Source organism: Marmota marmota, unplaced genomic scaffold (assembly GCF_001458135.2).
Source record: "Marmota marmota marmota unplaced genomic scaffold, marMar, whole genome shotgun sequence".
In the NCBI taxonomy this organism is placed as follows: Eukaryota; Metazoa; Chordata; class Mammalia; order Rodentia; family Sciuridae; genus Marmota; species Marmota marmota.
The window spans coordinates 5,896,849-5,911,170 of NW_026000057.1; the positions used below are offsets into that span (position 1 = coordinate 5,896,849).

At 39.5% G+C, this 14,322-nt stretch overlaps 1 protein-coding gene across 1 annotated transcript in view; it reads left to right on the forward strand.

Annotated features, from left to right (window-relative positions):
• Arhgap10 (Rho GTPase activating protein 10) overlaps positions 1–14,322 on the forward strand; it is a 258,740-nt gene that overhangs the window by 80,660 nt on the left and 163,758 nt on the right. The window contains exon 12 of the mRNA XM_048813852.1: positions 1,490–1,584. Coding sequence (XP_048669809.1) covers positions 1,490–1,584 — 95 coding nt within the window. The remainder of the gene's footprint in view (positions 1–1,489; positions 1,585–14,322) is intronic.

The window sequence follows — 14,322 nt, forward strand, 5'->3', positions numbered from 1 at the left end:
ATCGCTTTTGTCTCCCATTTTTCATCTTTTATCTCATGTTCTTAGAAGAGGTGGTTGTCATGGGTTGTATGTGAGGTGTCCCCCAAAGCTCATGTGTGAGACAATGCAAGAAGGTTCAGAGGAGAAATGATTGGGTTAAGAATCTTATAACCCACCAATCAGTGAATTAATGCCCTGATACGGGTTAACTGAGTGGTAACTGAAGTGATAGGGGGTGGCTGGAGGGGGTGGGACTGTTTGGAGTATACATTTTGCATCTAGAAAGTAGAAATGCTCTCTTTCTGCTTCCTGATCACCATGCCAACAGCTTCCCTCTGCCACACACTCCACCGTGATGTTCAGGCTCATCTTGAGCCTCAAGAAATAGAACCAGCCTTTTATGGACTAAGACCTCTGAAACCATGAGCCCTCAAATAAACTCTTCTTCCTCTACAGTTGTGCTGATCAGGTCCTTGAGTCACAGTAGCAAAAAAGCTGAATTAAACAGTGATTAGTGAAATATATAGTGCATTATAGTAAAGAAAGAAAAAAATAAGGAAAGATAAGCTCAGTGACTGCCTTAGGAAACAACTGCGTAGATTGAGTGGTTCAGCTTTCCATGGTCATTATATTTGATGTAAGGCCCTTGATGTACTTTTGGGTTGCTCCATGTGCGGTTGCAATATTTATAAGTCAAAAAGGATCACTGTTACAGTCAGATTTTTCACTGCTGTGACCAAAAGACCTGACAAGAACAATTAGAGGAGTAAAAGTGTCTTTGGGGCTCATGGTTTCAGAAGTCTCAGTCCACGGAAGGATAGCTCCATTCTCTGGGGCCTGCGGTGAAGCAGGACATGACGGTGGAAGAGTGTGGTGGATTTCAGCAACTCCGGATATTGGAGGTGGAAGCAGAGCACGCACTCCTCTCAATAAAGACAAAGTATATATGCCAAGGCATGCCTCCAATGACCCACCTTGTCCAGCCATCCCTGCCTGCCTATAATCACCGCCCAGTTAATCCCTAACAGGATCAATGCGCTCATTAGGTTAAGGCGCTGGTAACCCAGTCATTTCACCTATGAACTTTCTTGTATTGTCTCTCACATGAGCTTTTGGAGGACACCTCACATCTAAACCATGGCAGTCACACATTGACTCTGACATACGGTATAACATGATACGAAGTAAAACAAAGTTGCACATTTTAGAAAAGAGGACATTAGGAGAATAGCACCCTAGCATCTGGAAATTGCTGTTAATTTACCTTTTAAACTTGGCATCGGTCCAGTCTGGTTAAATGTTACTGTAGTCAGCAAGAGCTAGAAAACCTTAAGAACAGGACAATGACAAAAATGATTAACAGTTTAGATTCTAAATTGTGTTTGTTAGTTTGAAAGAGATCAGGGTAAAGAGAAGGAACTTAAAATTTGAACCTTGGCTCCCCCAGGATTGGCGGCTTGGAGTGCAAATGCTTGCTCTGTAGTTTTGAGAATGTAATGCTTATTTGCAGGGCGATGGAGAGGTGTTCTTTTTGAAAGACTGCACCAAAAGGCATACGGACTCCACTGACAGAAGGTTTTGTTTTGACATAGAAGCTGCTGACCGGTAAGTTTGGGGAATGAGTGGATATGATGAAAAAATTTAAAAATATGATTAAAAAACAGAGGTTAATTGCAACTGATTTTCATGTCCTGAAGAGTGCTCTCTTGTTACATTTTCCGGGCTGTGTATTCATAGTAAGTCCATTAGTCTCGGTCACTATGTTCGGCTGTGGAGTGACTTGGATGAAGTTTCAACTTATCCTAACTTCTCTTGTCACTTAATTATGTCATAGCATTTCACTGTTGATCCAAGTCTAATTCATAGCAGAGAATGAGAGAGAGGAGAGTGTGGCGGGGAGAGCTCGTGATGCAGAACCAGATTCATTTTGGGTTGTGTGGGTTTGTGTCTATACTGTGTGATGGAGGATCTCATGCAAACCCTGCCTACTATTCACAGACTGGTTGCTTTTTTCTTATTGTATGAATTTCAGTTATGGTTATAACTGTCAGAAGGAAGTAAAACAAGAAAATAGTGCGCCTGTCAATATCACTACTTTTCTGGCATTGATTTCTGTGTCTGCCTAAATGGCCAAGGAAAATCATGGTCTTCAGAGAACATTTCTGTTTAACTCTCTGACAGGGATTCCTTGTCAGCCCTAGTTTCGGCAGGAGTGGTTTTTAGATAAGGTTATTTCTTGTTTGTATAATGAAAATTTATAAAATGAGATTAATTAAAAAGCCTCAACAGTCAAAACCCAAAGAAGAATTAAAAAAAAAAAAAAAAGTCTAGTACAGGGAAGGGAGATCTGTGCTTTACTTTCTGGTAAATGAATCGAATGCCAAGCACATAAAAATGTGACCTTAAGCACCATGATATATTTGTCACAACCACAAAAAGGACAAGTAGGTAAATAAGCCTTTTGCCAAGACTGTGAAAGAAAAAGAATGTCGTAGAAAAGAGGTTAAGTTTTAAGTCAATAGGAACTTGTTAATAACTTCAATGAGCCAGGTGTGGTGGTGTACACCTGTAATCCCAGTGACTTGGGAGGCTGAGGCAGGAGGATTGCACATTTGAGGCTAGCCTCTGCAACTTAATGAAACACTATCTCAAAACATTAAAAAACGCAAAGGGCTGGGGATGTGGCTATATGGTTAAGTGCCCCTGGATTCAATCCCCAGTACCCAACAAAAACCAAAAACCTCAGAGGGATATTCACTCCATATTATACCTGGAGCACATACCTATAGCTGACTTTTAGGTGCCAGTGCTATGAATCTTGTGTCTTATTTAATCTTCAGCATATATCTATCAGGTGGCTATTATTGTTTCCATTTTTTTTTGGTGAGAAACTGAGGCAGAATGGTCGAGCTTGTCTCCAAAGGTTGTGTAGCTATTGAGTGGGAGAGCTGAGTTATTTTTTAACCATTTTTTTTTTTAAATCTATTTGTGCCTCCTATTATTTTGGGGCAGAGTATTGGGGATTGAGCTCAGGGGTACACACTCCAGCCCTATTTTGTATTTTATTTAGAGACAGGATCTCACTGAGTTGCTTAGTGCCTTGCTTTTGCTGAGGTTGACTTTCAACTCACAATCCTCCTGCCTCAGCCTCCCAAGCTGCTGGGATTACAGGCATGTGACACTATGCCTGGCAAGAGCTGAGTTTTGAGCCTCTGTACTGCCTCAGAGGCTGAGCTCTTAGCCACTATGACATGGACCTCAGCAGATCAGTGATTAGGATGCTTCTGAATCCTTGGCCAAGGTGAGCCGGCAGCATGCTGCAGGAGGTGAACCTGGTTTGTTTTGAAAGCGGATACTCCTAGTTCTTCATACATTGTCTCAATGTGACTTGGGTTATTTTTGCCCAGCCCTGTATCTTCTGGGAGACCAGGATTATGCCAGATGCTTTGTAGCAACCCCAATCCTCATTTTGATTGTACCTCAGGAAGGTTGGGGTTACTTTGTGGTTATTTTCAAAAACAAAGGATAATACCTGCAAGAAGATTCTTAGAACTAGAGAGGAAGGAATTTACAGGCCATCTGTTCTAGCAGTTTTTAAACTGCTATATAGGGAGATTGTCTTTTCAAATGAAATTTTACAATATAAATATTGTAAAATACTCAACAAAAAAGTAAATATATTAAACTATATATTTAAAAGCTGTGACTATATTAAACAAAAAGGTTCCCTTATGGAGGGAGAGGACCTGGGCCCCACCCTCTGGGTTTTCTTTGTCTTGTGGATTTGTAATTTATTTCTACTGAGACCCAGACCACCTTTCTGGGAACTCCTGGCCAGGGGACCTAGTCCAGTCTGTGTTTGAAGAGAGGCATGCCGAAGATCTGGTGTCTCAGTTGATCACTCGGGGGTTATTTGGAGTCAAGGAACTGAGACTCAGTTCAGGCCGAGGGAGTAGTTATATGTGGAGTCCTGAAACAGAGGAGGATGGGACCTGCGTGAGGTCCCCAGAGGCACCCAGCCTCACTGGAGCAGAGCCACGGAGAGTGGGAGAGAAGGTGAGGCTTGACAAGGGGCAAGGACCTGAGGTTGAGGTTTTCCAGCTTAATCGGTGAAGTTTTAAGCAGACAGTGAGTGGCATGTTTGTATCTCTCAAAGCTCACTCTGGCAGAGCAGAGAAAGGTTTGGAGATGCCAAGAATGGAGGACACTGGGTAAGTGGGTAAGATGAGAGGGTCATGGTTGGTGTGGCAATGGGAACAGAAGCTGCAGGGTCGATGCAAGGTTTAGAGATGAACTGGGTGCAGGAGTGGAGAGGAAGGGTCCTGCCTTGAGCAACTCGATGGGATCACTTACTGACATGGAATAAAGCTTGGATTGAGGACAAGGAAGATAATGAACTCAGATTTGGTGATGTTGAGTGAGCTTGCTGTGGGTCACTGAAAAGAAACCCAGTAGGGAACTGAGTGCAGTTCTTACTGCTACCCTAGTGTTTGACCTAGCCTTCACCTTCAACCTCCTGAAACTCACCTATTTTTTGACTTCCAGAACAGTGATATTGGGGTTCTCTTTACATTTCTTGGTCTTCTGCTTCAATTATTGCTTCTTAAACATTATTTTTCTATGGTTGTCTTTTCTTTCCCTAGTTTACCTGTCTTACCTATCTTATCTATCTATTCATCCATCCATCCATTCTCATGGTTTTACCTCCTCAAATCTCTCTATTATCTGTAACTTTTTTTTTTCTGTGTTTTGAACTGCTTGTGGAATCTCTAGTTCCTTATACGGTCATCTCCAATTCTTCCCTTCTAAAAATTCTTGATAATTTCAGTATCATTTTAGAGGATCCTCTACTACTTCTTCATGATGCCCAGACTCCTCTCCTTCAGTGACCTCAGCCACTCTTCCCATAACCAGTCCTTTGTCCTTAGATCTTGTTACTATAGTGACTACATTCTCTTGCCAGTCTTGATCACAAGCCTTTCTTTTTCTGACACCACCTTCCATCCTTCCCTGATTTCTTTTTTTTGAGTAAGTACCCTTAAATTCCCCAGTAAAGGCCTCGAGTGAACTGATCTTGCCATGACTTAGCCCTCATGTCTCCAGACTCCTAACTAGTTTAATTCTTACAGCCAGTCCCCAGTTGCTCCCTTTTCGGGGCCCTCGACTCCCCTGCCCTTTCCTCCTATGCTATACTTGTTGCACAACCCCAACTTGAGTAGGTTCAGTTCCGTCTGTTCTCCTTCTAAAGACACGTTCTACCATGTTCACTGGGTCCCTTTCGATTCATGCCCACTGGCCTCAGAGAGGCCCTCAGTGCTACCCCATGCATGTTTTCTTAGTTCCTTCATTCTCCTAGTGAATGAATGTTTCGCTTTTCTTTCTCTGAACCTCTGGCACTGCCTTCCTCTCCTGAAGACCGTGTCCTATTTCATTATGAAGAGAGAAGTGCTAAGGCGCCCTTTGCTGCTGTGTAACCCACCTCCACCATCAGAGCAGACATCCTGCCTACTGTCCCCTACTGTGTGAACTGCCCGTGCTCCTGAGGCCAGGCTTCTGTTCTGTTCTTCCCACTCCCTCTTCCTGTTTGCCCACAGTATTTCTCAAGCACCTCTTGTTAACATTGGTTTGGCCTCCCATAAGGTACAGAATGCTGTTATTTCATCCATCTTTTTTTTTTTTTTTAATTATTTTTTTAGTTGTAGTTGGTCACAAAACCTTTATTTTATTTATTTTTATGTGGTGCTGAGGATCAAACCCAGGGCCTTGCATGTGTGAGGCAAGCCCTCTACTGCTGAGCCACAACCCCCGCCCTATTTCATCCATCTTTAAAAAAGCAAAACCTACTACCACCATCATTAATGGGACCCATTTCTTTTCTTCTGTATGGAGCAGGAAGTATTAAAAAACCAATCATATCTGCAGCTCAACTTTTCTCCTGTTATCTTTTGAGCTCTCTCAAGTCAAGCCTCCACCTCTCCTGAGGTCAACCGTGGGCTCCATGTTGTTGTGTCCAACAGTGAATTCTCTCTCCACGCTCATGCTCTTTCCTGACAGCAATCTGGCATGGCCCATTGCGTTCTCCTCCAGGATACATCATGTTACTTAGTTCAAGGATATTGCACTGTTTTTTCTCCCACTTAATGTCTTTTGCATTTTTTGTATTACTTCACCAGGTCCTCATTTCCTAGACCTCTTGATGTTGGAGTTCTCTAGGGCTCCGTCCTTGGGACTCTTCTCTCCTTACGTTTCCTTATGATCTTGCCTCTCGTATTTTTTAAAGGCTATTTCAAGTTTATTTAATTTTGTAGATTTGCATGCAATTGATGAATCCTGGGTACCCTTTACCCAGCTTCCCCCAATGGTAACCTCTTGAAAAACTAGAGTACAACATCATATTTAGGGTATCAATATTCTTACAGTGAAGACACAGAACATTTTCATTTACCCCAAGGGTCCCTCAAGTTGTTATTATATTTTTGTGGGTTTATTTTTTTAACTTTTTATTTTTTACTTTTTAAAAAAAATATTGTTTTAGTTTTTGGGTCACTGTGACCAAAATACCAGAGTGGAGAAATTTGGAGGAAGGACAGTTTATCTTGGCTTCCTGTTTCAGAGTTTCAGTCCCCACTTGGCTAACTTCATAGCTCTGGGTCCAAAACAAGGCAGAAAAACATCATGGTGGAAGGGCATGTCGGAGGAAAACAGTCCAGGATGTGGCCACTAGGAAGCAGAGAGAACTCCACTCACCAAGGCAAAATATAACTCCCAAAGGCAAACCCCAATGACCTACTTCCTTTAGACATACCCTTCATTTACTGCCCAGTTAATCCATACCCAATGGACCAATCCACTGAATAGGTTATATGTCTCATAATCTAATCATTTAACATCTGAAAATGTTTTCCTTGCCTCACACATTAGCTTTTGAAGGATGCCTCATTCCTAAACCTTAACAATGAATGCATATTAGTTATACAAATCAATGGTGTTGACCGTGGCATTTCTGTGCATGCATATAACATGTTTTGATTATATCCTTTATCCTATCACCCACTCTGATTTATCCCTCTCTTGCCCATCTTCCTGGTCCTCTTCCACTTTCCTACTAGACCCTTCACTACTTTCAGGTCTTTTTTAATTTTTTAAATTTTAGATCCTACCTGTGAAAGAAAATATTTGATACTATCTTTCTGTGCCTTAGCCTCATTCACACAGTGATAACTCCAAAATTCATTATCTATTCTCTGAACTCCAGGTTCTTATATCTAGCTGCCTACTCAGTCTTACCCCTGGGATGTTTAATAGGCATTTCAAACAGTAAATGAATTGGGGGACTTTGGTTTTTGTAAATTTTCCAAGGGGTTTTGTTTTATTTTTTTTTTTTTGTGGTGCTGGAGAAGGAACCAGAGCCTCATGCATATTAGGCAAGTGCTCTACCACTGAGCTAAACCCCTAGTCCCCAGAATTTTGGGGGGTATACAAATTTAGTATTACATATGTGTATCATCAAAATATGTGTATGTATATACATATATGTATATACGTATACATATACATATTGGCTAACTTCATAGCTCTGGGTCCAAAGCAAAATACATGTTTCGTTATAAATCTATTTTAATTCAGTATATATGACAGCAGCATGCATTTTTGACTCATTGTACACAGTTGCAGCACAACTTTTCATTTTTCTGATTGTACGTGATGTAGCATCGCACCATATGTGTACATGTACCTAGGGTAATAATGTCCATCACATTCCACCACCTCTCCTGCCCCCATACCCCTTCTCCTCTTCTCCCTTCCCTTTGACCAATCAAAGTCCCCCACCCTCATATTATGGATCAGTATCCACTTATCAGTACATCCGGCCTTTGGTTTTTTGGAATTGGCTTACTTCACTTAGCATGTTATTCTCCAACTCCATCCATTTACCTGCAGATGCAATAATTTTATTCTCAGTGTTGAGTAATATTCCATTGTGTATGCATTCCACAGTTTCTTTATCCGTTCATCTGTTGAAGGGCACCTAGGTTGCTTCCACAGTTTAGCTATTATGAATTGAGCTGCTATAAACATTGATGTGGCTGTGTCTCTGTAGTATGCTGTTTTTTAAGTCCTTTGGGTATAGACCGAGGAGTGGGATTAAATGGTGGTTCCATTCCAAGTTTTCTAAGAAATCTCCATAGTGATCGCACCAATTTGCAGTCCTATCAGCAATATATGAAAATACATGCTTTTTGCCGGGCACAGTGATGCATGCCTGTAATCTCAGCGGCTTGGGAGGCTGAGGCAGGAGGACTGCAAGTTCAAAGCTAGCATCAGCAAAAGCAAGGTGCTGTGCAACTAACTGAGACCCTGTCTCTAAATAAAATACAAAATAGGGCTGGGATATGGCTCAGTGGATGAGTGCCCCTAAGTTCAATTCCCTGGTACCAAAAACAAAACAAAACAAAAACAAGCTTTTTTGTCTAGTCTTTTCTAAAGCTCTAACTTGGAAAATTATTTGTAATGTTCATAGTACATCATATAAGAGTCTTAAGAATTAAGCTTTTAAAATAGTTGCAGGTTATTGTTCTTAATTTTCATTTCTAAACAGGAGCATATCTATTTGTGTTAGCTCTTACCAGTGGATAGTATTTGCCAGGGGAAGAGGTTCCCTTTCTTGGTGGGCAGTGGCTACCCCCGCCCTCCCCCCATCATCTGTGTTGCTCACTTGTGGAACAAAAACTAGTGGGATTGGGATGAGGGGGTGAATGTACATTGAGGTCTTGAATTCTGGAGCTTGAAGACATTAATTAGAAGTGTAAATGAGATAGTCTCTTGTTTTCCTGGTTTCTGGCCATGTAGACTACTAGGAATTATAAGCAAGTTATTCTTTGTGTATTAGATATGAATTCCATGGGAATAGAAAGCCTATCTCATGTTGCATTGCTGGGTACTATAGTACCAAATATAGTGCTTTATATATGGTGGGCATTCACCAAATTTGTACTGGATTAAATGTAATTGAAGTGTTGCTTAGAAGTCATAGAACTGGGATTAGATTCAATCAAGCAACTGTCAGTCAGCTGCACTTTTTTCTATCGAATGATACAGTGAATTCTAGTGTTTGCATTCTGCCTAAAGAAAAAGAAATTCAACCCATTTGGGGGGGGGTGTGGATATTGTAAATGGGTTTATATGGAGTTCCTATTGGGATCCTATTGTGTAGCAATTTCAAAGTTGCTGACATAGATTTAGTATAAATAGTGTCCTCTTGCCAAGTGTTATTTTTTACTTTTTATTATAAGAAGAATAGTCAGGTAGCATTGTGATGGTAGGTGATACAAGCAAGCTGCAGAGTGGAGCCTGGACTCGATCTGATCTGTATAGATGTTAATCAAGAGCATTCACTTAATTGTGGCATTGTTCAGATCAGGTTTGGCTGTGCATAACAGAAAAAGTCAATATTGTTTAATTAATGTCAGAATTTATTTTTTCATTTGTGTGGGAAGCTGGAGTTGGCCAGGTCAGGGTTGATGTAAGCTTTTTAGTGTCAGATCTTGGTTTCCTGTTGCACGTGGTTCACCTTCCCGGGTACCTCAGGTTCAAGATGCCTGCTCCCATTTATCGTGGAGTGTCATTTTTTTGCTGTAGGGACACTTTCCAGAGATTGCAGACATGACTTTTGTTCATACCACTGGCTTGAATAGAGTTTTACCTAGTTACATGGGAGGCTTTTAATTCTTAGGTTAGAGAATCTGCCTTATTTCTAGCATCTATGTGCTGTTGTAATCCTTATGACTGAGACCAAAGGGGATCATGACTCGTAGGGAGCAGGATGGAGACTAATTGGCCATCATTGCGTTTTATCAATTCCTAGATGGATATGTGCTTCACACTTTCTCCTCGGTTCACTAAAAGGTAACTGAATATTTGCTTAGCTAAAAGGTAGCATTTAAGAACACATGCTAAGGACACAGTAAAAAAAAATAAAAAATGTAGATCACAAATTTACAGAATGGGAGAAAGTACTTGAAAATCGTGTTTGATAAGGGACTTATTTCCAAATATATAAAGAACTCAACTGAATAATAAAAAGACACATTACAATTTTAAATGGGCAAAAGATGTGAAGTGGACCTTTCTCCAAAGAAAATATACAGTGGCAGATAAGCACTTTGAAGATGTTTAATATCAAAAAAGTAAAAAGCCAGCTGGTAACAAGTGTTGGCAAGGATCTGGAAAAATTATAACCCCCATACACTGAAGGCGGAAATTTAAAATGGCATACCTGCTTTGGAAAACAGGTTGGCAGTTCTTCAAAAAGTTAAATGTAACTTCATCATTTCACTCAGAAATTCCACCACTAGATAGCTATATGAGAGAATTGACAATGTGTGTCTATGCAAAAATATGTACATGTGACCCTGGGGGTGTAGCTCAGTGTTCGAGTGCTTGACTACCATGTGTGGCCCTGGGTTCAATCCCCAGTGCTATGAACAAAACAAAAACAAAAGCACACCAAAACACATGTACATAAATGGTCATAGATGCATTATTCTTAACAACCAAAAGGTGGAAACAACCCAAATGTCTGTATGCTAATTAATGGATAACTATGAAATATGCATATGATGAAAATGACTTAGCAATTAAAAAGAAGTAGTATGTGCTATAACTTGATCATCCCTGAGAACATAAACATATTGATTCCATTTATATGAAATGTTTAGAACAGGCATATCTATTATAATAGACAGTAAATTGATGGCTTCTTGCATTGGGGGTTTGGAGAGGGATGGGGAGCAATGGCTAATGAATATGGGCGTCTTCTTGGGGTGAAACAAGTATTCTGTAATTGATTTTGGTGATGATTACACAAGTCTGTTAATATATGAAAAGCTGTTGAATCATACACTTTAAGTGAGTCAGTTTTGTGGTATGAATTATAACTTACTAAGTTTTTTTACAAAAACGAACACTGCTACAAATAAATTCTTGTGATCACTAAAATAAGGGTCTTAAGTGACTATAAATATTCACCACTTAATGCCAGCCACATTTCAAATACCATGGGCAGTAAAGTGATCATGTCCCTCATTTTAGGTTGGGGAAATATTTTGTAGTATCTTGTATACATGGTATCTTTGTGTATAGAAACATATAGTCGTTCTGGCATGGGGAACTGTAGTCTGTAAAGAGAGATACCTTCCCTGGAGGGTGATATTTCACACCCCAACAGTGTTGTTATGTAATGTGCCCTTAGCTTCTTTGGCATGCTTGCCACATGCCACATTGAGCTGTGACCCTCACACATTTTCTTGATAAATAATTAACATTCTGTGAAGTTCTCCCACACATCACATTTAGGTTCTGCTTAAAGAAAATGCTTTCCATTTGCTCTCATTAATCTGACATTTTGAATATTACATGTGGTATGATTTTTGCCTAGTTCTAGGGTGTCTCTCTTGAAAGGGTGGCAAGATGCTTGCTTTGGTAATTTACTCATTTAGAGTTTCATGACGATGGGGGGAGGGGGAGATACTCCTGTATCTGAAGTACTAGGTGTTATAGAGTGCTTTTGTGCCAATCATGTGCTTGGCATCTGTGTGATGCTGTCCTGTTTCTCGCAGTAAAATAGTAAGTTGAGAGCCTAGTGCTTCAGAAGCCCATGCAGTCAGACTGAATAATCATACAAGTGTTTATGTAACACATACACTATAAAATACATATTTTTTCTAGTTAATCTCATTGAGGCAACTAAACAATTGATTGTGTTTGGCCCTGAGCATGCAAGAATAAACCAGTAATTAAAAGGTGTGACCTTAGGGGAGCTGCAGAGTAGGAGGGTTGATAAGCAAGTTGGTTCAGAAGTCCAAGGTGCCATGGGAGCAGAGAAACATTAGGGAGTCGGGTGGCAAAGTGCTAGAGAAAGTGATTTTTAAATTCTCTTTTCAAGAACGAAATCATGTCATATTCAGGAAAATGGATGGAACTGGGAGCATTATTTATGTTAAGCAAAATAAGCCAGCCTCAGAAAGCAAGGGTCATATGTTGTCTCTTATTTATGGTATCTAGTGGCGGGGGGAAGGTAGGGAAACCTCATGAAAATAGAAATGGGACCAGTAGAGTAGAGGAAGGGTACTGGAGGGGCAAAAGAGGAGATCCTGGTGAAACTGACCAAATTATGTCAAGTGCATAATGTATGGATATGTCAGAACGAATTCTATTTTCTGTATTTGTAGTAGCACCATGAAAAGAAGGATAAAAAGAGGAGGGAAGAAAAAATCAACTTTCTTCATTTTGTTTTTTTTGTGCAGTGCTAGGAATTAGACCCTGGGCCTCAGGCATGATCTGTACCACTTGCTGTATCCCAGGTCCCTAAACTGATTCCTGAAGATTAGGTAACAGATTAGGAACTCGGAGGAGGGCAGGCCCAGGATGTAAGAATAACAGAAAATCTTGGGAAAACCAGTTGAGAGAATTTTTTGAATCAAAAGTTCTCAACTGTGGGTGACTTTCTCACAGTAGGGATGGGGGTGGACATTTGGCAGTATCTAGAGACATTTAACTCTGATAATTGTGTAGGGTTTGGAGGAGGGTAGGCAGCTGCTCCTGACACCCAGTGGCCAGAGGCACCATGCTATTAAGTAGCCTACAATGCACTGGACAGCCCTCCACGACAAAGTGCCCTCTGGTCCAGCATCGAGTAGTGCCACTGCTGAGGAGTCCTACTTTGAAGCATTGGATGAGACAAAGATTACCCAAAATGTTTGTGGAATTGAATTTACGAATGTTTCATGTAGATTTATGTATGAGGTATATATTTCAATTTAAAAAGTGTACCAGTAGCTTGACTTGGGTATGGTGTAGACAGTGAAGTAAAGCAAATGTGAAGGGCTCTTGGTAGCTCTATCCTCTCAGAAATGGTGAGTCATATGCGAGGGCTTGGGTTCTATCCTGTACTGCCAAATAAGTAAATAGATAAATAAAATAAAATTCTCAGATTCCAGCTTTGAGAGAATAGGTAAGGGAATTATTTTTAAAGACTTAAAATTGGTAAAACATGGGGTAGGTAGAGTTAGAATCATTTCCTGTATATAGGCTTTTGTGTTTTTCATAGTGTTGTCTTGAAAGCCTCATTTTGAATTGGTTCTGATTTAAATGGAAATCTGAATTGACATTGATATGAATTTATTTTTCAAAAGTGTGCTGAAGACCGACCACTTCATTGTGGATTATTTGTATTTTTGTGAATAAAACTGGAATAAATCATTTAGTGCAAGTGTTTTGTGGACACGCATTCTCATGTGTCTTGGGTAAATACCTGAAGTAGGATTTGCTGGGTTGATAGTATATGTATATTTGACATTTTAGGAAATCAATTTTCCAAAGTAGTTGTACTTTGCCTTCAAATACCACTGTTTGATTATGTTAATATTTTTTTCATTTAAGCCAATCATAACTAATGATGTTGAACACTTTTGCATGTGCAATTGGACATTTATGGTTTCTTTTGTGAAGTAGCTAGTCCAATCTTGTACCATTTTAAAAAAATTGTGTTGATTGTCTTTTTGCTAATTCTAGGAATTCTTTAAGTATTTTGTATATAAATCCTTCATCAGGTATATTAAATTGCAAATATTTGATCTATGGGTTGCCTATTTTCTTTTTAAATTACCTGTTTCTTAACAATGTCTTTTGATGAGAAAGAAGTCTTAATTTTGATGGAATTTATTAATTCAAAACAATTTGCTAGAATTTTTTTGCTCTAAAAAATGTATACTCCAAGGGTCTGAAGAATATTTCCCATGTTGTCTAACAAAAGAACTAATGACTTACGAAGACTTTTTTGAGGGGGTTGTTCTGTATGAGGATTAAGATTTGTTTTTTTTCCTGTATAGATATCCAGTATTTCCAGTCCCACTTATTGATAGACTTTAATTGTCAAAAATAATTTGGCTATATAAGTGTATGTTTATTTCTAAAAATCTAGTTTTCTTTGCCTATCTTTTTTGCCAATTCCACACTATCATGATTATTGTGGCTTTTGGTATGAGTTCTCTGTTGTTTTTAAAATTGTTATTGTAGATCTTTTATGTATGTTCCCATGTAAAATTTAGAATTATTTCATTCCTGTGAAAAAAATAAAAACAACACAGAAAACAGAAACCAAAAAGCCCTAAACTGACAATTCAGTATTGTAAGTATAAAGCTATAGGGTTCATGAGCACGGTGTTCCACTGGGTCAGAGCTTTAGTTTTTCTCAGAACTGTCTTAGAATTTTCAGCATAGATGTTATGGGCCTTGTTTGTAAATTTTCCTGTTTTTTTTTTTTTTTTTTTTTTTTTTTTTTTT